This window comes from Saimiri boliviensis, chromosome 2 (assembly GCF_048565385.1).
Source record: "Saimiri boliviensis isolate mSaiBol1 chromosome 2, mSaiBol1.pri, whole genome shotgun sequence".
NCBI lineage: Eukaryota > Metazoa > Chordata > Mammalia > Primates > Cebidae > Saimiri > Saimiri boliviensis.
The window spans coordinates 26,149,611-26,177,330 of NC_133450.1; the positions used below are offsets into that span (position 1 = coordinate 26,149,611).

At 41.3% G+C, this 27,720-nt stretch overlaps 1 protein-coding gene across 1 annotated transcript in view; it reads left to right on the forward strand.

Moving 5' to 3' along the window:
* Positions 1-27,518, forward strand: part of SPTLC2 (serine palmitoyltransferase long chain base subunit 2) — a 121,513-nt gene extending 93,995 nt beyond the window's left edge. The window contains exons 10-12 of the mRNA XM_039469109.2: positions 10,683-10,818; positions 13,280-13,409; positions 20,296-27,518. Of these exons, the coding sequence (XP_039325043.1) occupies positions 10,683-10,818; positions 13,280-13,409; positions 20,296-20,415 (386 nt within the window). The 3' untranslated portion in view covers positions 20,416-27,518. The remainder of the gene's footprint in view (positions 1-10,682; positions 10,819-13,279; positions 13,410-20,295) is intronic.
* Positions 27,519-27,720: the final 202 nt, after the last annotated feature.

The following is a 27,720-nucleotide window of genomic DNA, read 5'->3' on the forward strand; positions in this document are numbered from 1 at the left end:
ACCCCGTCTCTACTAAAAATACAAAAAATTAGCCAGAAATGGTGGCAGGTACCTGTAATCTCAGCTACTCTGGAGGCTGAGGCAGGAGCATCTCTTGAACCCGAGAAGTGGAAGTTGCAGTGAGCCAAGATCGCACTATTGCACACCAGCCTGGACAACAAGAGTGAGACTCTGTCTCAAAAAAACAAAAAACAAAAAAAAAAACCCACACACACAAATAACAAAAATAAGACATAAGACAGTTGGAACAGATGATTCAAGTAAAAGATTAACAGTTCAATTCTTGTAATAAGTTATTAAATACAAGAAATGTGGAATAACCAAAATTTGCTATTATAATATATATTAGAACTAGATGATGGGTAGTATTTTTCCATATTTTATCCTGCATTATGCCCATTAATACCTAGTTAATGCTGAAAAATAACTGAAACCATTTTTGGATCTATTTGTGGGACCCTAAACTGAGAAAACCCTTATATAGAAAACCTGTACTTGCTTTGGTAGAACGCTTATATAGAAAACCTTTACCTGCTTTGGTAGTATAACCTTTAAGAAGAAAAGAGGGGTAAGGAAGTTCTTCAATTTCCAATTCTTTCACTGCACTGTAATTAATTGGAAAGTGTAAGTTTGAGAAATAGCAATAATTTTATTTCATTTTCCCCAAGAAGACAGATTATGTATCAGCATATTCAGGAAATCTAAGATTAGGAGATGTGTAATGGAGTATAATGTGAGTTAGGAGATCAACTCTGGCTGAACATCCTTAATATTTCTGTCCTTTATTTTGAAAGATTTAACACCAGGAATGTTATTTTTGTTTTTTTTTTTTTTGTTTTTTTGTTTTTTTGTTTTTTTGTTTTTTTTTTTTTGAGACGGAGTTTCGCTCTTGTTACCCAGGCTGGAGTGCAATGGCGCGATCTCGGCTCACCGCAACCTCCGCCTCCTGGGTTCAGGCAATTCTCCTGCCTCAGCCTCCTGAGTAGCTGGGATTACAGGCACGCACCACCATGCCCAGCTATTTTTTTTGTATTTTTAGTAGAGACGGGGTTTCACCATGTTGACCAAGATGGTCTCGATCTCTTGACCTTGTGATCCACCCGCCTCGGCCTCCCAAAGTGCTGGGATTACAGGCTTGAGCCACCGCGCCCGGCCCAGGAATGTTATTTTTGAAGCTGTAGGCTCAAACACATTTTTGTTGGTTATGGTATAAGTTGTATGAAAGCTCATCAGCTAAACTGAAAATCATATTGCTACTTAAGCAGGTGAGTACACACTCTGTTCTTTGAAGCATAATTCTTAGTAGTTAGTACTAGTTTAAGACAAAAATGTCTGCTGCCTTTATATCCCTTACTTTATTACATGGATCTTTACCTGGTTTTTAAAAAAGCAGCCTTGAGCATTCAGAAAAGTTATAGAACACTGTCTGTTCTAAGTGATACCTGTCTAGGAAGGCTTATGGAGTTTATTTCAGTAATAATAGTGGTTCCTTCTAACCTTAAGATGACATGCATGGCTGAGAATCCTGAGAAATTTGGATTAAGACTTGATACAGGCCGGGCACGGTGGCTCAAGCCTGTAATCCCAGCACTTTGGGAGGCCGAGGCGAGTGGATCACGAGGTCAAGAGATCAAGACCATCCCGGTCAACATGGTGAAACCCCATCTCTACTGAAAATACAAAAAATTAGCTGGGCATGGTGGCGCGTGCCTGAATTCCCAGCTTCTCAGGAGGCTGAGGCAGGAGAATTGCCTGAACCCAGGAGGCGGAGGTTGTGGTGAGCCGAGATCGCGCCATTGCACTCTAGCCTGGGTAACAAGAGTGAAACTCCGTCTCAGAAAAAAAAAAAAAAAAAAAAAAAAAAAAAAAAAAAAGACTTGATACAATATTCCTTTTAAAAATAACTGAAATGGAATTGGTACAGCTTAAATCTGTTTGGCAGTGATCAGTATAGTTCTCTAAATCTAATTTTGTTTTGTAAATGTGAATGAGGGTTATCAACATCTAGTAGTAATCAGTAGGTAGATAATTGTGGCTCCTTCAACCTCTGAGCTCCATCCTTTTTAAGGCCTTTTAGTTCCTTAAAAGAGCTAAATCTAGACCGGGTGTGGTGGGTCACTTGAGGTCAGGAGTTTTAGAACAGCCTGGCCAACAAAGAGAAACTCTGTCTCTACCAAAAATACAAGAGATTAGCCAGGCATGGTGGCACATGACTGTAATCCCAGCTATTTGGGAGGCTGAGGCAGTAGAATCGCTTGAGCCTGGGAGGCAGAGATTTCTGTGAGCTGAGATGACACCACTGCGCTCCAGCCTGGGCAATAGAGTGACACTGTCTCAATTTAAAAAAAAAAAAACTAAATAATCTAAGGATGCTATCACAGCCTATTGATCTTTTACATTTGTTACTTCCTTCCTGAGCATAAAATTTATTGTAAAGAAGTCGAGGACTAAAAATGATCTATTTGGTAAGTCATTGGTACAGATTTAAGCTGTACCAATTCCATTACAGGTTTATCTACTGCTTTTTCTGAGAAATTAACTACACATTTACTTTTGTCTGTCTCTTCCATGCCAAGCTGTAGATTTTTTACAGTAGAGTTCCTAAAAATAGTTTTATTCTAACAAACCATATTGAAGAAGTTCAAAAGGAGAGCCACACAGTGAAGTTTATTTGTAAAGTTCAAGTGTCAGTACAGATTTTTTTCCTCCAAATTGCTTTTATACTTTTTATGACCCTTAAAAGTAAAGATTTATGTTTGAAAAGTAGGGAAAGAATTCTGACCTCTTATATTTCCATCTGTGTTCTTTCTGAGTGAAAGAATCTTTTAAGAGTATTTTTTTTAAATAATACTAAACTTTCTTATTTGTTTCAAGTCTGTATTCAACCAGATACTTGCTGAAACTCTGCAGTGAAAAATCCCATTAGGACTGAGATGGGTGTTAAGTAGTAACTGGTCTTCTTGAATAAATGTTAACTGGTATTTTATATGATATTCAAGTCAAATTAAGTAGCTACACTGTCTGTTAAGATTCAGTTTCAGTTTAAGAGCAAGGGATAACTCTTTGCTAACGTGTAAATGCCAGGGCTTACTGATTTGTCTACATTTATTTTACTGCTTTTATTTTCCTGTTACTCTCTTTGAAATTAATAGATTAAACCATAAGATACTGCCTGTGTTAAGGTAAAAAATAGTAGAATATTGGCAGTTTGATGGTTCTGCCTAGCTACTTTAAAGGATAACAGACCACTTCTGCCAGCCACCTCTAGTGAATCTCAACACACTTTTTTTTTTTTTTTTTTTTTTTTGGTTGGGGGGATGGACTCTCTTGCCCAGGCTGGAGTACAGTAGTGTGATCTCAGCTCACTGCAACCCCCACCTCCCCCAGTTCAAGTGATTCTCCTGCTTCAGCCTCCTGAGTAGCTGGCACTATAGGCACATGCCACCACGCCTGGCTAATTTTTGTATTTTTAGTAGGGGTAGGGTTTCGCCATGTTGGCCAAGCTGGTCTCAAACTCCTGACCTTGTGATCTACCCACCTTGACCTTCCAGAGTGCTGGGATTATAGGCATAAGCCACCGCGCCAGACCACTTCATTTTTGTGATTGTTTCTACCAAAATTGTTTCCACCAAAAATGGGCCGACTTCCTTCTCTAGCCTTGGCCTTGACTTTCCACTCAGTCTTTATTCCTCTACTTATCAGTGATGACTACAGTTTTGCTGTTCGAGATGAGTTTATTGGAAGAACTACTTTTCATTTGTCTGATTCTCACCTTGCGTCTCCTTGGGCTCCTTCACCAGCTCATGCCTACCCCATGCATTAGCCCGTAAATGCTGGCTAAAAAATAAGGCAGATATTGATATAGTTCTTTTTGCCCAAGGAAAGGTTAAGCTTTAACATTTGAAAAGTAGATTTGTTTGGTATAGTCTAGAAACAAGCACTGGGCTGGAGTCAGCTTGATCTGCCTCCTGCTGAAAGAAAGGCCCGGGGAAAAGTAATTTAACATCTCTGAGCCTGCTTCTTTATAAGTAAAGTATAAATAGTGTTCTTTTACCACCCACCTAAAGGTATTAGAATCAGATGAAACTGAGCTGTTAATAGCTAATTGTAGTAATTCTTCCCTCATTTGGCTATAACTGGGATGCTTAAATACATATTTAGGGGATAATTCTTTTTAATTCGAACTTTGTAATTACTCAGCAGTAAGAAGACATATAACTTGAGTTTTAAGTGCCGATTCCTAGTATTTTCAGGTTGCCTATGTGAATGCTATTTGACATATATTTTCTTCCGGGACTCTTCTCAGAGAACAGATGACAATGGATAGTGGGACTGAGATTTCCATCTCTTCCTGTTAAAGGAAACTTGCTTAGATTGATAGAGCAATCAGTGGGAAAGTTATGTTCTAAATGTCTTAACATTTCTTCTTTTCCTTGGTAATTTTTCTTGATTTTCCTTGGTAATTTTTCTTGAGTTCTGTTGGGAACTGGCCCAACCCCGTACATGGGTGCCCTTAGTCCTGGCGGTGACGAGGGACTGAGAAAAGGAAATAAAGACAGAGACACAAGAGGAGAATTTACAGCATGGGTCCAGGGGACCAATGCAAGCCTGGCAACCGCCTTGGCCCCAAGCTCTGGGCTCCAAACACTTTTATTATGTGCACAATCTCATTAATTGTGGAAAGGGAGGATAAAGGAGTAGGTAAGTAAGATAGCTGGTGGAGAGCACTTGAGATCCTTCTAAGACATGCTAAACTACTGCTCTGAGCATCCAACAGCACTTGAGGTCCTTCTACCACATGCTAAACTACTACTCTGAGTTTACCACCAATTGTTATCAGGGTGCAGCTGCATCAGAAGTGTACTGTATTGGATTAGGAGCCCCCCAGTCTGACCACTCCCAGTGCATCAAGGGGCTTTTATCTCCAGAGCATTGAGGTTATAGAGCAATTAAAATCACTCCATATTCTGAGAACCTAGGCAGAGCCTGAGGTGTTCCTTTTATCTGCCCTGCAAGGCTTTTCTCCTCCCTGCCAGCTCCCATCTGCAAAGACCCTCCCAGATCTTGTGAGCAGAGGTCAACTCCCTTCTCAGAGATCTTTACATAAGCCCTATTTAGGAGGCCCTCATGCAGTCTTCATGCTGAGAAGGCATTTGTGGGACCAGAGCAGTATTCCCTGCTCTGCAACCACCCTGAGGTGTTCCATGGTGTTACTGCACTCTCGGATGGTCTTTACCTTAGGCCTTCTGTTGCCGCTTGATTTCTAATTAACTGCATCAATAATATAGTTCAGTTCAGCGTATAAACTTCACTGCACTGTGAGTCAATCAAGCTTATAATTATTTTGCTAGAATTAACATAGGTCTCCCCTTGGCCATCTTCACCCACAAGCGCCTTAGAATGAAAATGCATGTATTTTTTTCCTTTTTAAATTTTTAAAATTTTTCTTAAGTGGCAGAGTCTCACTGTGTTACCCAGGCTGGAGTACAGTGGCTGTTACAGGTGCAATCATAGCTCACTACAGCCCAAACTCCTGACTCAAGCGATCCTCCTACCTCAGCCCCCACGAGTAGCCAGAATCACACCACTGTGCCTGGCTTTCCTTTTTTAAAAATTGATACATAATAATACTTAAGGGAAAATAATGTAATAATACTTAAGGGCTACCTATGATATTTTGATACATGCATATAGTATCAAATACTCTGATCAAATCAGAATATTTAGGATATGCATCATCTCAAACATTTATCATTTCTTTGTGTGGAGAACATTTCAGCTCTTCTAGCTATTTTGAAATACACAGTAAACTATTGTTAACTGTAGTCATCCTATCAAACACTAAACCTTATTTCTCCTATCTAACTATATGTTTGTGCGCATTAACCAACCTCTCTTCAGTCCCCTTTTCCCCACCCTTCCCAGCATCTGGTAAACACTGTTCTTCTCTCTACCTCCATGAGATCTACTTTTTTAGCTCCCACGAGTCAGAACAGGTGATACATGTCTTTCTATGCCTGGCTCATTTCACTTAACATCATGACCTTCAGTCCTATCCATGTTGCGCAAATGACAGCATTTCATTCTTTTTATGGCTGAATAGTATTCCATAGTGTGTATCTGCCATATTTTCTTTATCCATTCATCTGCTGATACTTAAGTTGATTACATATCTGGCCTATTGTGAACAGTGCTGCAGGAAACATAGCTGTGTATATATACCTTTGATATACTGATTTCCTTTTGTTTGGATAAACAGCAGTAGTAAGATTGCTGGACTGTATTGTAGTTCCATTTTCAGTTTGAAAAAACTTCTTTTAAAAAATCAGGCTAGTTGGCCCGGCGCAGTGGCTCACGCCTGTAATCCCAGCACTTTGGGAGGTGGAGGTGGGCAGATCACAAGATCAAGAGATCGAGACCATCCTGGCCAACATGGTGAAACCCCTTCTCTGCTAAAAATACAAAAATTAGGCCAGGTGTGTGGCTCATGCTTGTAATCCAAACACTTTGGAGGCCAAGGCAGGCGGATCACCTGAGGTCAGGAGTTTAAGACCAGCCTGACCAACATGGTGAAACCCCGTCTTTAAAAAAAATACAAATACAAATACAAAAATTAGCTGAGTGTGGTGGTGCGCACCTGTAGTCCCAGCTACTTGGGAGGCTGAGGCAAGAGAATTGCTTGAACTCGGGAGGCGGAGGTTGCAGTGAGCCAAGATTGCGCCACTGCACTCCAGCCTGGCGACAGAGCGAGACTCTGTCTCCAAAGAAAAAAAAAACAGGCTAGTCAATTTGTGATTAAATAGCTAAAAGATTTGTGATTTTTTTTTTAAAAGGTGGTGGCTAGGCAGCATGGTGACTCACGCCTGTAATCCCAGCACTTTGGGAGGTCAGGCAGGTAGATCACTTGAGCCCAGAACTTCCAGACCAGCCTGGGTAACAATGGTGAAACTTCATCCCTACAAAAAAAAAAAAAAAAAAAAAATTAAAAATTAAAAATTAGCTGGGCATGATGATCACACCTATAGTCTTAGCTACTCAGGAGAATGAGGCAGAAGGATTCTTTAAGCCAGGGAGACAGAGGTTCCAGCCTGGGTGACATAGTGAGACCCTGTCTTAAAAAAGGAAAAAAAAAAAAGTTGATGAGTTCAAAATGGTAAAGTGGATGCAGAAAAAATTAATGTACACTAGACTAATATGCAAAAGCATCACTCAACTTTTTAGACCAACTTTAATGAGATATCTTTCAAATATAATAAAATTTACCAAATTTAACTGTGTAGTAATTCCATGAGTTTTTGAGTTTTGACATGTATCCAATCTTTTTTTTTTTTTTTTTTAGACAGAGCCTTGCTCTGTCGCCTAGACTGGAGTGCAGTGGCACGATCTTGGTTCACTATAACCTTCACCTCCCAGGTTCAAGCAATTTTCCTGCCTCAGCTTCCCAAGTGGCTGGGATTACAGATGCCCACCAACACACCTGGCTAATATTTGTATTTTTAGTAGAGATGAGGTTTTCCCATGTTGGCCAGGCTGGTCTCAAACTCCTGACCTCTGATGATCCACCTGTCTCGACCTCCTGAAGTGCTGGGATTACAAGTGTGAGTCACTGCGTCTGGTCCCATGTATCCAATCTTAGAACCATGCCATGATCAAGGTTAGAATATTTTCATTGTCCCGAAAGTTTCCTCCTGCCCCTTTGCTATATCAGTCCCCTTCCCATACTCCCTGGCAACCATGAATCTGTTTTCTGTTATTACAGTATGTCTTTAGAATTTCATACAAATGAATCCATACTGTGTGCAATCTTATCTCTGGCTTATTTCATTTAACATTATGCTTTGAGATTCATCAGCATTGTTGCCTTAGCAACTGTTTATTCCTTTTTGTATGTTTCCTTTCCCTCATGTTTCTTCTACCTTTTTGAACATAAAGATCATATGTATAGTGGCCTTTAACATCCTTATCTGCGAATACTCTGTTATTTCTGGTCTGTTATTATTGATTGACTTCTCCCCCGGTTGTACGTTGTATTTTCCTGTTCTTTGAAGGCCTGGAATTTGTAAATTATATATTGGACATTGCGAATGTTACATTCCTAGGTTCTATATCTTGTTGTTTTCCTTTAGGTAATGCGGGACTTTATTCTTGGAATCAGTCAGATCCTTTTGAGACTTCATTTTAAGGTTAGGGTGGGTTTAGACCAATATTTAGTCTAGGGTTAATTTTTCTCCACTACTAAGGTGATAGTAGTGGAGTCCCCTTTTGAGGACTCTATTACATGACTCCAGATCTTACCATTCTGGTGGATAAAAATACAAACTATTCCCAGCTCCATTGAGTGCAGGAAAAGTTTGGCCTATTTCTTTCTGATAGATCTTTCTCCAGCCTCTGCTAGTTTCTTTTCATGCGTATACAAATCAGTACTCTTCCCAAATTTCAAAGGGACCCCTCTGCAGATCCCTAAATCTCTCTCATCTCATCCTCTTCTCTCCTGTACACTGCCCAACAAATTCTAGCCCCTGCAGCCCCCCAGCTCTGATCTCAACTAGCAGTTCTCCAATCCAATCTCAGATATCCTCAGCTGGCAAGACTGGGCCCTCCTTCCCTGTGCAGCAGCCTGGGGCCTGTGTTCAGGCAGCATAGTCTGGCACCGCCTGTGGTTCCGTGTCTAAAAGTCATTGTTTACGTACTTTGTCCAGTTTCCTGTTGTTTACAGAAGGAAGGTAAATCCAGCCTCTGGTACTCCATGGCCGAAAGAAGTCTCATCTTCTAGATGTAGATTAAACATACATTGATATTTCTAGGGGGAAATTAGGATACTTGGCTCATCAGTTCCCAGCATACTTAAATATAACACACTTTAATGTCTGCTTTCTTCTTTGTAACTTAAATGGTAACATAGCTTAAATGATGCTCTTCAGTGTCTAATCTAAGCTTGTTTTTCTCTGATCAACTTCAAATTATCTACATAAAGAGTATTAATTTTGACTTATTTGTGGCCAACTTATCTAGAGTAGCTTCCTATGAATGATGGATATATGAGTATTCTAATTCTTAGGACATTTGTTAGCCATCTGTATGTCTGATTGGCTAATGTGTCATAAGCACTTATGTCATATGTATCATGTTTGGACTTTTAAAAATATGAACTTGCTGATATTATAATCTATGTGAAAATTACTGCAGCCTTTTTTATTCATGCGTGTTTATGATTGTGAGAAGATTAAAAAATCATTCTTAGCCCTTTACAAGCTGATCTTTTGAATTTATTTCGTTGTTCTGTATAACAGAACAGTTGTTTGGATATCTTTTCAAAGATTGACCTACCATAATGTCAAAACCTGCCCAAATATTTAGTCAGTTAGCAGTTACAGAAATGTGTGTTTTAACTATTCGTGTTTTAAGGAAGATGAGTACAGTAGGATTAAAGATACGACTTTATACTGTTACATATATGCTACTGCTGCCTGGTAAGAGTTTTAAGGAAACAGGCCAGGCACAGTGGCTCACATATGTAATCCTAGCACTTTAGGAAGCTGAGGTGGGCAGATCACTTGAGGTCAGGAGTTCAAGACCAGCTTGGCCAACATGGCAAAACCCCATCTCCACTGAAAATAATAAATTACCGGCCATGGTGGTATGCGCCTGTAACCCCAGCTATTCAGGAGGCTGAGACAGGAGAATCGCTTGAACCCAGGAAGCAGAGGTTGCAGTGGGCCAAGATTGTGCCATTGCACTCCAGCCTGTGCGACAGAGTGAGACACCATCTGAAAAGAAAAAGAAAAAAATAAAGAATTTTAAGGAAACAACATAAAATGAAACTCATAGATGAAAATTTGAGGGTCTAAATGGCTTCATCTCTGGTCTTATGTGTAAAATTTCTTTGCAGCACAGTTAGTTGGAGTGAATCTTAAAGTTAGGAGACGTAAATTCTAGTTGCAGCTGTGGCACTTGCTACCTGCTAGTAGTATGTCAAACACTATCGTGCAACTGTTGGCATGTCACCACCTTGGTGAGACTCTGCTGACCTATAATATGAAGGTAACCATAAATATTCTGCCTACTATTAAGGGATGTGTGGAGTGCTCAGTGAGGGGGTATGGCTGAAATTCTTTGAGGTTGCTAATGTGCTGTTAAATGTTTTTTACATTATTATAACTTCTGCTATTAACAGGTAGAAGGACAGAATACAAAATGAGACATTTATTTACATTTATATTCCATACAGTTTACTGTGCAAAATATTTTATGGTGAAATGCAAAAAATGAAACAGAACTGATTAGAATGGAGATAGAGGAGACTGCTGTCTTTTTTTTATTCCTTTTTTCTTTTCTTTTTTTTTTTTTTTTGAGACGGAGTTTCACTCTTGTTACCCAGGCTGGAGTGCAATGGCGCGATCTCGGCTCACCGCAACCTCCGCCTCCTGGGTTCAAGCAATTCTCCTGCCTCAGCCTCCTGAGTAGCTGGGATTACAGGCACGCGCCACCATGCCCAGCTAATTTTTTGTATTTTAGTAGAGACGGGGTTTCACCATGTTGACCAGGATGGTCTCGATCTCTCGACCTCGTGATCCACCAGCCTCGGCCTCCCAAAGTGCTGGGATTACAGGCTTGAGCCACCGCGCCCGGCCTATTCCTTTTTTCTTAGTATTATTTTGTTATCTCTCCCCATGGCTTTCCAGGTAAAGAGTGTGTACAACAGTTAGCTGAAAACACCAGGTATTTCAGGAGACGCCTGAAAGAGATGGGCTTCATCATCTATGGAAATGAAGACTCTCCAGTAGTGCCTTTGATGCTCTACATGCCTGCCAAAATTGGGTACGTTTTGTTGCAGATCACAGACTAGAATGTCTTTATACTTAAGGTATCTGTGATGTGAAACTAGGGCTTATGTATTTTGTAGGGAAATGGTGTTGTCCTTACTGTGTTAACCTTCATTTGGTATAAAGGCCATAGATCAAATAGCAGATTTCAAATTGTAAAGTATATTAATTTGTTATTCTTTTATTAAACAAACATTTGAGTTTCATTTACTCTCTAAGGGCCTGGACTAGATCAGTGAATAAAATACAAACATCTCTGTCCTGTGGAGCTTAGTAGGGCAAGAGTCAGACAAACATAATAAGCAAATGAACTATGTACTATGTTAGAAGCTGTCAAGCATTCACGAAAAAAATAGGGCAGGAACAGCTGGCGTGGTGGCTCACGCCTATAATCCCAACACTTTGGGAGGCTGAGGTGGGTGGACCACCTGAGGTTGGGAGTTTGAGACCAGCCTGACCAACATGGAGAAACCCCATCTCTGCTGAAAATACAAATTAGCCAGGCATGATGGCACATGCCTGTAATCCCAGCTACTTCGGAGGCTGAGGCAGGAGAATCACTTGAACCCAGAAGGCTGAGGTTGCAGTGAGCCGAGATCGTGCCATTGAACTCCAACCCGGGCAACAAGAATGAAGCTCTGTCTCAAAAAATTTAAATAAATAAATAAATATAAAGAAATAGAGCAAGACCTATATGGGGAGTTGAGAATGCCCTGTGGGTGGGCAGATGAACTATTGAATAGAGTGGTCAGGGTAAGCCTCCTTGGGAAGGAAAATGACATCTGAGCAAAGATTTGAAGAATAAGAGAGTTAGCGTTTGGAGAAAGAAGCATCTGTGCAAAGGTCACATTGCAGGAGCGAGTTTGCTTAGCTAACAAAAGAGTAGCAAAGAGTTCCCTGGAATTGGAGGCTGGGCGCGGTGGCTCAAGCCTGTAATCCCAGCACTTTGGGAGGCCAAGGCGGGCGGATCACGAGGTCAAGAGATCAAGACCATCCTGGCCAACATGGTGAAACCCCGTCTCTACTAAAAATACAAAAATCAGCTGAGCATGGTGGCGTGCGCCTGTAGTCCCAGCTACTTGGGAGGCTGAGGCATGAGAATTGCTTGAACCCGGGAGGTGGAGGATGCAGGAAGCCGAGATTGTGCCACTGCACTGCAGCCTGGCAACAGAGTGAGACTCTGTCTCAAAAAAAAAAAAAAAAAAAACAAGAGGTCCCTGGAATTGGAGCACAGTGCCCCAGCAGGAGCAGTGGGCCATGAGGTTTAGAGAGGTTATAGCAGAGTGTGTTACTGGATATTTACCAGGTGTGCAGATTATACCAGCTTCTTTGGTTTGTACAAGGCATATGTAATGGAAAGCGTGCCCTAGCTTTCAATGTATTTGAGAAGTCCAGATGTATAATGAAACCAGAAGACATTTGAAAAGCAAATGAACACTAATTATACTGAACAAATTTTATTATATGCAAAATAGCACTGCAGACGTAGAATAAAGGAGTGATATGCTTAATATAGGCTCAGTAAGAAAGGCCTCCAAAGTGCTTGGATTACAGGCATGAGCCACCACACCTGGCCTGGTTTTTTTTTTTTTTTTTAACTTGAGTCTCGCTGTATTCCCCAGACTGGAGTGCAATGGCACGATCTCGGCTCACTGCAGCCTCTGCCTCCTGAGTTCAAGCAATCCTTGTGCTTCAGCCTCCCTAGTAGCTGGGATTACAGGCACCCACCGGCACACCTGGCTAATTTTTGTATTTTTAGTGGAGATGGGGTTTCACCATGTTGGTCGGGCTGGTCTCCAACTCCTGGCCTCAAGTGATCTGCCCGCCTCGGCCTCCCAAAGTGCCTCCAGAGTAGCTGAGACTACAGGTGCATGCCACCACACCCAGCTAATTTTTTGTGTTTTTGATAGAGACTGAATTTTGCCTTGTTGCCCAGGCTGGTCTCTAACTGGTGAGCTAAAATGATCCGCCCGCCTCAGCCTCCCAAAGTGCTAAGATTACAGGTGTGATCTGCCATGCCTGGCCTCAGGGATACTTTTTAAGGCTATATTTCTAAGTCTTCTTAGGTAAACCCTATTGAACTTGATCTCTATTATTTCAGTTTTGTGAAGGACACCATATAGAAGACTGCCTTAGGATTGACTTCAAAAGTATTTGTGAGCTGTCAATTTTAACTTTAAAAGAAGTTAGAGAAGGCTGGGTGCGGTGGCTCACGCCTGTAATCCCAGCACTTTGGGAGGCCGAGGTGGGTGGATCACGAGGTCAGGAGTTTGAGACCAGCCTGACCAACATGATGAAACCTCGTCTCTAAAAAATAAGAAGTTAAAGGAAACTCCTCCAGAAGTCCTCCAATGCCTGCATCACCAAAGAGTTTAAATCATTGAGATCAGCAAGTCTTCTGTAATGAGTGCTTTCTTACCCTTCCTGGTTTCTGTTCCTTGTTTTCCCCTTTACAGCGCCTTTGGGCGGGAGATGCTGAAGCGGAACATCGGTGTTGTTGTGGTGGGATTTCCTGCTACCCCAATTATTGAGTCCAGAGCCAGGTTCTGCCTATCAGCAGCTCATACCAAAGAAATACTTGATACTGTAAGTAGGCACTTTCACCTTGATAGAAATATGCCTTTCATTAAAAGGGTCTGAATATTAGATGACACTCATAATATGTTGATCCTAATGTTCTTTGAGGACCTAAGATATTTACTAGTAAGACAGAGGCCTTTTCATTAAAAGGGCCTGAATATTATATGACATTCATAATATATTGGTCCTGATGTTCTTTGAGCACCTAAGATATTTACTAGTCAGACAGAGGAAGTGACACTGCTACGGAAAGCATTGATATTTACAAATAAACTGTCCCCCACCACACGCAGCATCATCAGAGCGCTGGAGAGTTTTCCAGTTTTCTTGCTCCGTTGTCTCCCCTCACTTTGGACTCTACAATTCTCTTTCTACTCTAGCTATGTCTACTCTAAGCTTTCTCGTATGTTGTTCTGTCTGAAATTTTCTCTCTTAAGCCTTCTTTCTCCTCTGCCTGGCTGACTGCCACTCATTCTTCACATCTCCACTTAAAGGAAAATTGCTCAGGGGCACCCCCATACATTCTTGCTCTGGGTTTCCTTGGAATCCTGAGATTCTCACTTACTAAACTCTTCACACCTGGAAATATTTAATAGCGGTCTTCTCCATTAGATAAATATTGAGGATAGGAACAAGTCTGTTTTACTCTTTCTATATCCCAGCACCCACCACACTACAGGCATCTAGTTGAGGATCATTATTACTAAACATAATTATTTATGATCTCAGTATATTCTCATCTCTGTGTGTTCTCTTAATGTGTTATTGCTTCAAATCTAAGATTTCAGACTTAAATCAGTATTGCTTTCTGGGAGTTTATAAAGCTTTAGAACATAACATTTGCATAAAATTAGTTGCTAGAAATATCCATTGATGAGTTAGAGAGCTACTAATCTTAAAGAACGTTATGACTGCTTCTTTATAAAGGTTTATTATAACAATTTGATTGACATTTTATATTCTGAATAGCTGAAGACTTTTGACTTCTCTGTTTCCACACAGCAAAATTTCTAGGAGTGTGAATGTATTCCCTTTTGTTTTATTTATTTATTTATTTATTTGTTTTTTGTTTTTTTTTTTTTTTGAGACGGAGTTTCGCTCTTGTTACCCAGGCTGGAGTGCAATGGCGCGATCTCGGCTCACCGCAACCTCCGCCTCCTGGGTTCAGGCAATTCTCCTGCCTCAGCCTCCTGAGTAGCTGGGATTATAGGCACGCACCACCATGCCCAGCTAATTTTTTTTGTATTTTTAGTAGAGACGGGGTTTCACCATGTTGACCATGGTTGGTCTCGATCTCTCGACCTCGTGATCCACCAGCCTCGGCCTCCCAAAGTGCTGGGATTACAGGCTTGAGCCACCACGCCCGGCTATTTATTTTTTTTAAAGATGGGGTTTCACCATGATGGCCAGGCTGATCTTGAACTCCTGACCTCAGGTGATCTACCCACGTCGGCTTCCCAAAGTGCTAGGATTACAGGCTTGAGCCACCACACCGGGCCATATTCCCTTTTAAAAAACAAAATTGTAATAAGAACACTTAACATGAGATATGTCTTAACAATTTTTTCTGTGTATAATACAAAAAAATATAGTATTGTTAACTATAGGCACAGTGTTGTGAGTGTATTGTTAATCACATTCTGACATTATCCAATTAGATTCGGCTTTTTGATACTGTACCTTTTCTTCTTTATTTTGATTATGCCTGTCAGATTTTTTTCAATAGATTTTTCTCATTTCTCAGAAATTTTACTGGTGAATTTCTGCAATGATTTTTTTTAACCTAGAGATTTCAGCTTTTCTTTCCCTTCTGCTCTATTGCTGTTTTAAGAGGTTCTTTTTATTTAAGATGGGGTTTCACCATGATGGCCAGGCTGGTCTTGAACTCCTAATGTCAGGTGATCCACCCACCTCGGCCTCCCAAAGTGCTAGGATTACAGGCATGAGCCACCACGCCCAGACTGAGGTTTTTTTTTTTTTTTTCTCATGTTCACCTGTTAACTCAAGAGTTTCAACATGCCTTTAAAAAAAAGTCTACATAAGTATAAGCAGTGTCTATGGCAATAACCTATGCTTTCTGACAACAACTTTGATTCATGAGAACTGTACACATTCATGAAAGAATTTAGATGTAACCAGGATATCTCCTTAGGATATCTAAGGAAATTTTTGTTGCCAACAAATGTTTGCCAATTGAGAGTTCTAATTCTTTTTATAAGATTCACTTGAGGGATTGTTGGGCATTGCCTCCCATTTAGTTAACCATTTGTTAAAGCCATTTTGTCTTACGATGTTTTATGGAACTAACCATAAACTAAACCATTATGAGATACAAAGTAATTTTCATTTATTAATGGGCCCTATGACATGATTCTGTATATAGAGAGTGCTGTGAAATATATACATATACACACACACAACCCACATACACACACATGGCTAGAGCTAATAAATGAACTTAGCAGAGTTGCAGGGTAAGAGATCAGCACATGGAAAATTGGTGATTTTATACACCAGCAATGAACAAATGAAAAGAAAATTAAGAAAATTTCTTTTACAGTAACACTCAAAAGAATAAAATGCCTAGTAATAAACTTAAGAAAGCCACCCTCCCCCCAAAAAAAAGCCTTTCCCTTGTCCACTGGCTAATGTACATGTGTACTGTTATATTTAGATGTGTATACTGAAAACTATAAAACTTTGCTGAAAGAAATTAAAGGAAGACTTCGGTAAATGGAATGACATCCTGTGTTCATGGATTAGAAGATTTAATATTGTTACGATGGCAGTATAGCAACCTACAGATCCAGTGTTCTGCATTTCTCAGAAAAAAATGGATTGGGAGACCCTAAGCCACTGGCCCTTTTTTGCAGAAATTGAAAGGCTAATCCTCAAATTTATATGGAATTGGCAGGGGCCCCAAACAGCTAAAATAGTGTTGAAAAGTAAAAGCAAAGTTGGAAGACTTACACTTCTTAATTTTAAAGCAAAGCTAATTACTACAAAGGTACAGTACTTACAACAATGGAGTACTTGCATAAGGCGAGATATATAGAACAATGAAGTAGAATTAAGAGTTCAGAAATAAAGTACAGGCCTCTATGGCCAACTTGTTTTCAACAAGGGAGCCCTGACCAGTCAATGAGAAAAGAATATTCTCTTTGTCAAATGGTACTAGGTCAGCTGGATGCTGAAGAAACAAGTTTTGACCCTACAGCATGGATAAACATTGAAAACACGAGGCTAAGTGAAAGAAGTCAAACACAAAGACCACATCACTTACTATTCTATTTCTAAGAAATGTCCGGAACATTAGCTGGGCATGGTGGTGCGCGCCTGTAATCCCAGCTACTCAGGAGGCTGAGGCAGGAGAATTGCTTGATCCCGGGAGGCAGAGGTTGCAGTGATCCAAGATGGCACCACTGCATACCAGCCTGGTGCCTGGCACCTGGCGACAGAGCGGGACTGTCTCAAAAAAAAAAAAAAAAAAAAGAAAAGAAAAGAAAAATGTCCAGAACAAGCAAAATTCATAGGGTCAAAAAAGAGATTGATGGCAGCCAGCCTGAGAGGAGGGAGGAGTGAGGATTGATATAATGAGCATAGGGTTGCCTTTTAGGTTGATAAAAATACTCTAAAGCTAGATAATGATGAAAGTTGCACAACTTTGTGAACATACTTGGAAGCAGTGAATTATATACCTTAAAAGTGAATTTTGGGCCAGGCGCAGTGGCTAACACTTGTAATCCCCTGGCCAACACAGTGAAACCCCATTTCTACTAAGAATACAAAAATTAGCCAGGCTTGGTGGCAGGCACCTGTAATCGCACCTACTCAGGAGGCTGAAGCAGGAGAATTAATTGCTTGAACCCGAGAGGTGGAGGTTGCACTAAACTGACATCATGCCACTGAATTCCAGCCTAGACAACAGAGCTAGACTCCATCTCAAAAAAGAAAAGAAAAAGTGAATTTTGTTTAATGTGAATTGTATCAAAGCTGCACTTTCGTTATTTTTTAAAATGGGAAGTGCAAGGATATTGGCTCAGGGGAGTGGCAGGATTATTGTGTTAGAGGATTCGGTTACTCAGCCCTATAACAAATGCATGTTTTTCTCCTAGGAACCCACCTTACCTGTGATCCAGAGGTTCCACGTGGACTATTTTTTAATAAATAGTGATGCATATACTGGCTCCCTGTCTCTAACATACCCAAATACCCTACACAAGAGTCAGCACTCATTAGAATGTTATCTTTTATGCACATGACACTGATTTGTCTGAAATACTTGATGTGGGATCAGAGGAAATCTTGTAGTCTACATCCCCTTGGGCTACTGAGGACTTTTTTTTTTCTATCTAATGATTACTTTTCTACGTCGATGAAGAAATTCTAGATTCTTCTGAAGTCAGAGTTCATAAATGCCCATTCCTTTGTGATCTTAGTTGTGTGGACTTTTGACTTACTATTTTTTTTTTTTTTTGAGGCAGGGTCTCACTTTGTCACTCAGGCTGGAGTACAGTGGCATGATCTTCGCTCACTGCAACCTCCAGATCTCCCCACCTCAGCCTGCAGAGTAGCTGGGACTACGCCTGGCAAATTTTTTTTTTTTTTAAGAAATGGGGGTCTTGCTGTGTTGCCAAGGCTGGTCTCAAACTCCTGGGACTCAAGCTATGCCTGCCTTGGCCTCCCAAAGTGCTATGATTACAGACTTGAGCCACCATATTCAGCCTTGACTTTTGTCTTAAATTAGTAAATCTTATCTTAGAGGTCAGGGTTATAAATAATCAATGAGTTCTCCCAGCTTAAATTTAGATTTAAATTGTTTCCATTTGGAGCTTTCCCTTAAACCTCCTCTGAGAGGAACCACTGTTGTGATAGTGCATTGGCCAGACACGGTAGCTCACACCTGTAATCTCAGCACTTTGGGAACCCGAGCCAGGTAGATCATGAGGTCAGGAGTTTGAGACCAGCCTGGCCAATATAGTGAAACCCTGTCTCTAATAAAAATATAAAAATTAGTGGGGCAGGTGGCACATGCCTGTAGTTGCAGCTACTCGGGAGGCTGAGGCAGGAGAATCGCCTGAACCTGCGAGGTAGAGGTTGTGGTAAGCTGAGATCTCACCATTGCACTCCTGCCTAGGAAACATAGCAAGACTCTGTCTCACAGGAAAAAAAAAAAAAAAAAAAAAAAAAAAAAAAAAAGCTGAACTTCAATGCACTATCTTTTTTTTTTTTTTTTTTAGACAGAGTCTCATTATGTTGTCCAGGCTAGAGTGCAGTGGCACGATCTTGGCTCACCACCACCTCCACCTCCCGGATTCAAGCGATTCTCCCGCCTCAGCTTCCTGAGTAGCTGGTACTACAGGTGCATGCCACCGTGCCCAGCAATTTTTTTTTTTTTTGTATTCTTAGTGAAGATGGGGTTTTATGGTGTTAGCCAGGATGATCTCGATCTCCTGACCTCATGATCCACCCACCTTGTCCTCCCAAAGTGCTGGGATTACAGGCGTGAGCTACCACACTCAGCCTGAAGTTCAGCTCTTATTTGCTTTTTATATTTTTCACATTTTGAAATGAAGAATATTTTTTCTTATGCTAGATTATGTCAGGAATAGTCGGTGGGTTTGTTTTTTCTCCAAACACTGATTTTTTTTTTTTTTTTTTTTTTTAATTAAGTTTAAGACACCAGTTGTGCTGGCTCACACCTATAATCCTAGCACTTGGAAGGCAGAGGTGAGTGGATCTCTTGATGCCAGAAGTTGGAGACCAGGACTTCAAGACTAGCCTGGCCAACATGGCAAAACCCAGTGTCTACAAAAACTAGCTGAGCGTGGTAGTACGAGACTATAGTCCCAGCTACTCAGGAGGCTGAGGCAGAGAATCTCTTGAACCCAGGAGGCTGAGGTTGCAGTGAGCTGAAATGGCACCACTGTACTCCAGGATGGGAGACAGAGCAAGCCTCTGTCTCCAAAAAAAAAAAAAAAAAAAAAAAATGGCCAGGCTTGTTGGCTCCTACCTGTAATCCCAGTACTTTGGGAGGCCAAGGTGGTGGATCACTTGAGGTTGGGAGTTTGAGACCAGCCTGACCAACCTGGTGAAATGCCATCTACTAAAAATTTAAAAATTAGCCAGGCGTGGTGGCAGGCACCTGTAATCTCAGCTACTTGAGAGGCTGAGGTAGGAGAATCATTTGAACCTGGGAGGCAAAGATTGCAGTGAGCTGGAATGGCACCACAGCACTCCAGCCTAAGTGACAGAGCAAGACTCTATCTCAAAAAGGGAGAGATGACAAATTGTAGTCAGTTTTGTGAGTTCAGGGTGCATATAACTTTTTCTACCAAGTATATCATAGTTTGAATTATAGCCTTTATTCTGCATACCTGTCTATTCACAACCCATTATTCATGGTGAGCTTGAAGGCCTTGTTCAAAAAGTAGCTCAACTGGGCACCGTGGCTCACTCCTGTATTCCCAACACTTTGGGAGGCTGAGGTGGGTGGATCATGAGGTCAGGAATTTGAAACCAGCCTGGCCAACATGGTGAAACCCTGTCTCTACTAAAGATAAGAAAAATTAGTCGTGGTTTATGTCACGCACCTATATTCCCAGCTACTTGGGAGGCTGAGGCAGGAGAATCATTTGAACACGGGAGACAGAGGTTGCAGTGAGCCAAGAACACGCCATTGCACTCCAGCCTGGGCAGCAGGGCGAGACTCCATCTCAAAAAAAAAAAAGATCTAGTTCCTCTCACAGCTGTATTGTAGTCTGATCTTGTAAATGCAATGCAAGTCCTGCCAAAGGATAATCTTGCCATGATAGTTTTAACAAAGTCAAACACCAGGCATGCTGCATCCTCCTGGCTCTGACATACCTCTACTGTGTTGTGTATATTTCAGGCTTTAAAGGAGATAGATGAAGTTGGGGACCTATTGCAGCTGAAGTATTCCCGTCATCGGCTGGTGCCTCTGCTGGACAGGCCCTTTGATGAGACGACCTATGAAGAAACAGAAGACTGAGCCTTTTTGGTGCTCCCTCAGAGGAACTCTCCCTCACCCAGGACAGCGTGTGGCCTTTGTGAGCCGGTTCCAGGAACCACACTTCTGTGGCCATCTCATGTGAAAGACATTTCCTCAACTACTGAAGGTGGCCATCTCCACTCTAAATGACATTTTGTAAATAGTAAAAACTGCTTCAAATCCTTCCTTTGCTAAATCTCACCTTTAAAAACAAAGGTGACTCACTTTGCTTTTTTGGTCCATTAAAAAAACATTTTATTTTATAACCATTCTACTTGTGAAATCACGCTGACCCTAGCCTATCTCTGGCCAACCACACAGGCCAGGCCATTCCCCTCTCCCAGCACCTCACAGACTTGGGCCTATCAAGAGCTACTGCTGGCTCTGGCTCCAGAGCCTGGAGACTTACCTGGCCCTCCCTAGGGAGCAAGTGCCTTCCACTTACTTCCCATCCGGGTCTCAGAGGTGGCCAACCTTGGAATCTTTTTTTAACCATTCAAGTAATCAACTGAAGTATTCACCCTTTTAGTCTTTTAAGAAAAACAGTAAACGATGACTGCTGAAAGGCTTATTATTGTGTAACCTCCCAAGGGTTTGATCTTTTTCCATTGTGTTCTGCTCACCAGATGATTTCTTCCTTTACCATCAAATATTTCTTATAATGGTCACAGTCGGAGGATGTGCCCAAATTCTGGTTCTTCCCAAGCTCTAACCATAACACATCCCACCCTCTTTTTAAAGCACGTACTGTTGTCAAAGCACCATATTCCACCCTGGTGAGAAGGCCCCTCTCACATCTGAGTGTTGGGTACAAAGCTGCTCCGCAGAATGATGTGCACTCCTGGTGGGTGAGGGGCAGGGGCAGTGTGGGAGGAATTGTTACTCCTTGCAGAGTCTGTGGCTTGCATTCCCTACTGCTTTCTATACCAAAATTATGACAGCCTCTGGCTGGGTCTGGGTCCAGATTAAGATTTAAACTGATAAAGGAAAATGCTGGTAAATCCTCTGCTCAGAAATCATTTATCATGTTCCTATTTAAGGATTTGATTTATTTATTGAGGCCTTTTAGAAGCTAACCCCCTTAAATATTACTCTTCTGAATGCTAGTTCTCTTTTATTCTTGATGTCCTAAGACAACTGAATCCGGCATCTGGGGCTAGGGTCTGCCTGTCTATACACTTTTTTCTTCTCTTCTGAGAAATTATGAACACATAGATCTCTTTCCTAAACTGACATTTTCTATTTTGACTGTTTTCATCCTATAACCAGGTAAAGGGACTTCTTTCAGAGAGCTTTATACTGCCTGACCAAAGAACAAATCTGAAAGTCACCATTTTAAAGTTATGTTTTCAGTTAAACCAAAGTTTAAGTGAAGAGGATTTTTGGCATTTTTATACCCAGGATCAACTTGTCTTTTTGTATCCATCAAGTATTATAGGGGAAGGATTGGGAACAAAATGGAAAAACAGTATATGAAAGTCATGTTACAGCTGGGTATAATGGCTCACATCTGTAATCCCAGCACTTTGGGAGGCTGAAGCAGGTGCATCACTTGGGGTCAGGAGTTCGAGACCAGCCTGGCCAACATGATGAAACCCTGTCTCTACTAAAAATACAAAAAAAATTAGCCGGGCATGGTGGCGCATGCCTGTAATCCCAGCTACTCAGGAGGCTGAGGCAGGTGAATCACTTGAACCCTGGAGGGGGAGGTGGCAGTGAGCCAAGATCTTGCCACCGCACTTTAGCCTGGGTGACAGAGTGAGACTTTGTCTCCAAAAAAAAAAAACCAAAAACCAAAAAACCTCATGTTATACATTTGTTGCTGTTCTTTTTTTTTTTTTGTTTTTGTTTTTGTTTTTGTTTTGTTTTTGTTTTTTCTTTTTTCAGGACTACTTTTGCACCAGTGTTAAACATTTTAATTCTTGAAATTGCTCCTTTTACTGGTAAAGAGTCTCAAGACACCCTGGGTGTCTTGCCATCAGCTGTGGTATGTTTGTGCACATTATGAGTAGCGGAGGATGTAAGCAATATTATTGTTTGTGAAGTTTTGTTTTTTATGTCTTGAGTATAAGTTATGTTTAGTCACTATCAGCATCTGAGGGCTTTTATAAGCCCTTTTTTTTTTTAACTTTTTTAAAAAACAGATGAATTAAAGAACCAAGGAGAGACGCAGAGACTGTATTTAGCATGTGTAGTTTAAGTAAGAAGGAGGTTTGGGGAACTAAATAAGGAGTCCCGTAAAATCAAATACATTGTCAACCTTTCCTGCACATCAGTTTCCTACCATAGAATCCCACTGGAATACCAGATAGCTTTTGCACTGCATTACTACTTATTGATGTAAATGTGGGGTTTGTAAAAGTCACAAACTTATAGGCAATGAACTTACCTGCTAGTCTTTTTATTTTGGCTGCATGAAGTCACTGCAAATTCAAATGTCAGTCAGTACTGGCATTTAAAATATATCGATACCACTTTGTTGGTGCACAGTTACTTCAAGATAAGTGTAATTTTGTTAAAAGTTTATTTTGGAGAGACAGACCTCCTGTGATCTATGCAGGACCTCTGTACTTTCTAAAGAACAAAATGTTATGTATACGTGGTTGGTTGTCTCTTCTTAAAACTGTAATATAAATCTAGGGTCCAGTCATATCCTAGGTATCATTATATAAATACAGTCATTGAGAATAAGTAGAGATTGGGGCATACAAGAATAGTTTAATACACAGTTTAACATGGCCTGATTCAAGACTCTGATGGGATTCAAACAGATGTCAGTTAACCATGACTACCAAAGCCGATCATCTGAGTCGATCAGTAGAGGTGTGACTAGTCCTTAGCACTTTTTCTCATTCCTGTTTTTATTCAGCATTGCTGTTACCCATTTCAGGTTTATAAAACCTCTTTCAGCAGCTCACATCAGAAATCAGGAAATTTTTAGCTAGGAGACATCAAAAGCACATAGGAAGAGGGGACCAAGTGGCAATGGCAGTTTCTCCTCCCATCTTTTTTTTAAACCTTTAACCTAGCAGGGGCATGAAATTTATAGCACTTTTTAAACTTTTTGCTTTGCTTTGGATAAGAAACCTTTACCTTATAAAAAAGCTTCTTGGCCGGGCGCAGTGGCTCACACCTGTAATCGCAGCACTTTGGGAGGCCAAGGCGGGTGGATCATGAGGTCAAGAGATCGAGACCATCCTGGTCAACATGGTGAAACCCCGTCTCTACTAAAAATTCAAAAAATTAGCTGGGCATGGTGGCATGTGCCTGTAATCCCAGCTACTCAGGAGGCTGAGGCAGGAGAATTGCCTGAACCCAGGAGGCGGAGATTGCGGTCGAGATCGCGCCATTGCACTCCAGCCTGGGTAACGAGCAAAACTCCATCTCAAAAAAAAAAAAAAAAAGCTTCTTGTCGGCCCAGCAAGGTGGCTCACACCTGTAATCCCAGCACTTTGGGAGGCTGAGGTCGGTGAATCACAAGGTCAGAAGTTAGAGACCAGCCTGGCCAATATGTTGAAACCTCGTTTCTACTAAAAATACAAAACATTAGCCAGTGTGGTGGCAGGTCCCTGTAATCACCTACTCAGGAGGCTGAGGCAGGAGAATCACTTGAACCTGGGAGGCGGAGGTTACAGTGAGCCAAGATCGCGCCACTGCACTCCAGCCTGGGTGACAAGAGTGAGACTCTGTCTCAAAAAAAATAAAAAAAGCTTCCAGTCTCCAGAACTCCGAAAGTACTGTTTATTTGTTTGAAGAATCCAGCCATCATAGTGCTTTAGTCACTATCTTAAACATTCAAGATAGGGTGAGGATTTTCAAAGAGGATTCTTGCTTCTGTAGTCATGCAAGGTAAACAGAAGCATCCCACATAACCACTAAGAGTTCTGTGTGTGTCATGCCCCTTCAGAGGCCACGGAATTGAACATACTTCCAATGATTTGTCTCTATAATGCCTTCCTCCTTTCCTTGGCCTGCCTTTCTTTCTGAACCTTCAAGTTCTTCATTTTAAAGCTCCCAACTCTAGAGAAAACCAATATATGGTGGTGCTGGGCTTTGAAGATCAGCGTATCAGACGCCTTGGTTCTGTCTGTACACTTAGCCTTACATTTCAGGAGGAGGCTTTTCATTAGGGACTTAAGCTAGCTCCTTTGGCTTTTAAAACATTTTTTTCTTCAATTTCTTCATTACCTAAAGGAGCCTACATCTAAACTTCTCAATTACTTCAGCCTAGCCAAATTTTCTTTTTATTTTTTATTTTATTATTATTATTTTTTGTAGAGACAGAGTTTCTCCATGTTGGTCAGGCTGGGCTTGAACTCCCAACCTCAGGTGATCCACCCGCCTTGGCCTCCCAAAGTGCTAGGATTACAGGCGTGAGCCACCGCGCCTGGCCAACCTAGCTGAATTTTCTAGTGTGTAATACAGTTTGCTACCTTCTTATTGGTGAAAACCAGAGTAGTGAGTGGCTTACATGGACAGATTTCCTGATTTCTCAGGGAGGAAAAAACTGATGACATTTACCACTACTTTTCTGTTTTTCCCCTTATTTTCCGAACTGATAAGGATTTCTGGTTTCTAGTGGTCCGGGATTGCTCAACAGTACAGAACTGCTGGTCATGCTGTAGGCTGTGAAGAAAGAATGTGGGTAGTTCTTAGATTTTCAAGAATGTGTAGGGTTAGGGGCAGATGTTCTCTTGTATGAACCATTGCTATGACCTACCAGGTATCTTTCCTCTCTTGGTGTTCTAGGTAAGCCAATGAGTTTTAATCTCTACTTGCTGTAACTGTGTGCTTAGAAAAAGAGGTGAGAGTCTTGGTTTTCCTTGTAACTGTCCACATTCATGAAGATTATGAACTGTTAAGACAGCCAGGGCAAGATAGACCCTGTCTCTACAAACAGAATTTTCTAAATTAACCCTGTCTGCCTATAGTTAGTTCCACCTATGTGGGAGAATCACTTGAGCCTGGGAGGTCAAGGCTGCAGTGAGCCATGATTGCACCACTGCAATCCAGCCTGGGTGACAGAGTGAGACCTTGTCTCAAGAAGAGGGAAAGAAAATTGTTAGGACCCAGATATGGATGCACACCTGTAATCCCAGCTACTTGAGAGGCTGAGGCAGGAGGCCTTCTTAAGCCCAGGAATTTGAGCCTAGCCTGGGCAACATAGCAAGACCCCATCTCAAAAAAAAAAAAAAAAAAAAATGTTTGTTAAATCAGCTGAGCCCAAAGGGGTTGGGAATGGGAGAGGTATAAAAAGCAAAGATTATTTTTTGCTGCTAAGCCAAGAATTTACAGAGATTTTTTTTTTAAATTTTCAGTCCCAGAACCCACAGATACGCTGCTTCTTGCTTCATGTGGATGCTCAGTGCCCAGCAGGCATCTTAATCCATTAAACCAGTTTTTAAAAATGCCTTCCATGTGGAGAAATGCATGTCCTTTTCTCTCCTCAACTTTATCCACATGAAATGTGTGCCCATGGCGGGGCGCAGTGGCTCACGCCTGTAATCCCAACACTTTGGGAGACTGAAGCAGGCAGATTGCTTGAGGCCAGGAGTTTGAGAACAGTCTGGCCAACATGACGAAACCCTGTCTCTACTAAAATTACAAAAATTAGCCAGGCATGTTGGCGCATGTCTGTAATCCCAGCTATGTCGGGAGGCTGAGGCACAGGAATTGCTTGAACCCAGGAGGCGGATGCAATGAACCAAGATCGTGCCACTGCAGTCCAGCCTTAGCGACAGAGGAAGACGCATCTCAAAAAAAAAAAAAAAAAAAAAGTGTGCCCAGGCCCCTAGCCATTGCCATGTGCACAGCCAGCGAGCCAGAGGGCTGGCTTCCATCATCACACAGAAGAAATGCTAGCACTAGCCAATGATCCCTTTGCTTTTAATTGTATAGAAAATGCTGTTGTTCCTTTTGTCGTTTCCAGTGACTTCTGTTTTCCAGGCAGCTCTTTTCTAGGGAGGAAACCAAAGGGGCTAGTTTAAGCCCCTAATAAAAATGTTTTTTCTAGTCTCTGGTGAGTCTGGAAGTGTCACATTCACAGTCCACCCTTGGGAGTGGCTTGGTGGGGGAGCTGTGGACCAGGTTTTGTTTACTGCATAATGTACATGATAAATGGCCTTAAACTGTGATTATTTCTGGTAGGATAAGTTATGATAAACTGACCTTAAAGAATGCAATGGCTTTTAAACTGCAGTTACTGTGTTCTTAATGAAACAATACCCAAAGCTCTGTTCTTTTGGAGCATTTGAGGGGAGGTTGAATGAAAGTTGCAAATAAGAGTAGTACCTTGATCTTGTAGCTTTCTGAGTGTCCTGCCTTGTTGCCATCTTCATGGATGAGTGAATCCTTCTATGCACGAGGAGACTCAAGCCAACTCAGAGCCTGCTTTTCCCAATATTATTCCCAGGTTTCTTTTGCAAAGCATGGTCATTTGGCCCAGGCCTTCCTGGAAAGTGGAGTACATGTCACTGACTAGGGTGGCATGGTGTCTTTACCCATGTTACCTCAGTGGTTTGAAGCCAATAGGTGGAATTATAAAGAGCATCCTTGCTGGTTCTTCACAGGACACTGGAAACCACTCTGTCGATTCAGCCAGCGTGCCCACACAGTCTTGATGATCCCTCTCTGTGATAGGCAGCTAACTTTAGGAGAAGGGGGACAGAGACAGAAGAAGAGAGCAATAGATTATGGCAGAGCCAAGATCTTATTTTGTTGGTCCGTGTTTTTCCCTTGACCAAGTTACCTGTCAACTGGAATTTGCAAGGGGATGCGGTGATGATAACCCCTTTCTATTGCTGTAATGTTCATATAACCTGGGAAACTGAGAGAAGGGGAAGTGTAAATAAAAGTTTTAAAATTTTAGTAATGTGTTGAAATGTCACTCTCCCTTTTCCTGTCTGCCTTCTTTGCCAGATGATTTTTTAATTTTTATTTTGTACTTTATTGGATGACTGTGAAGCTCTGAGTAGTGGGTTGGGGTAGGTGTGTGGATTTTGAGAGTGCATGTTAAGAACTGAAGGGGAACTACTTGAGATGACTTAAGAAGCATTCCATGCAAATACCTTATTTTACCCTAATAAAATATTCAGAAACATAAATCTGCCTTTATTCATTCAACCAGTGCATGTTGAGTACTATTTCTCTGCCAGCCAGTGTGCACTGAGCTTTGCAATTCCTACTTGCTAGTAAACAAAAAAGCACGTTAACATTTATGTTATTTTACAAACTGCTAAGTGCTATGGAGGAAAACTGAAGAGCTGAGTTGAAGTAACCAGGCTGGGTGCAGTGGCTCATGCCTAT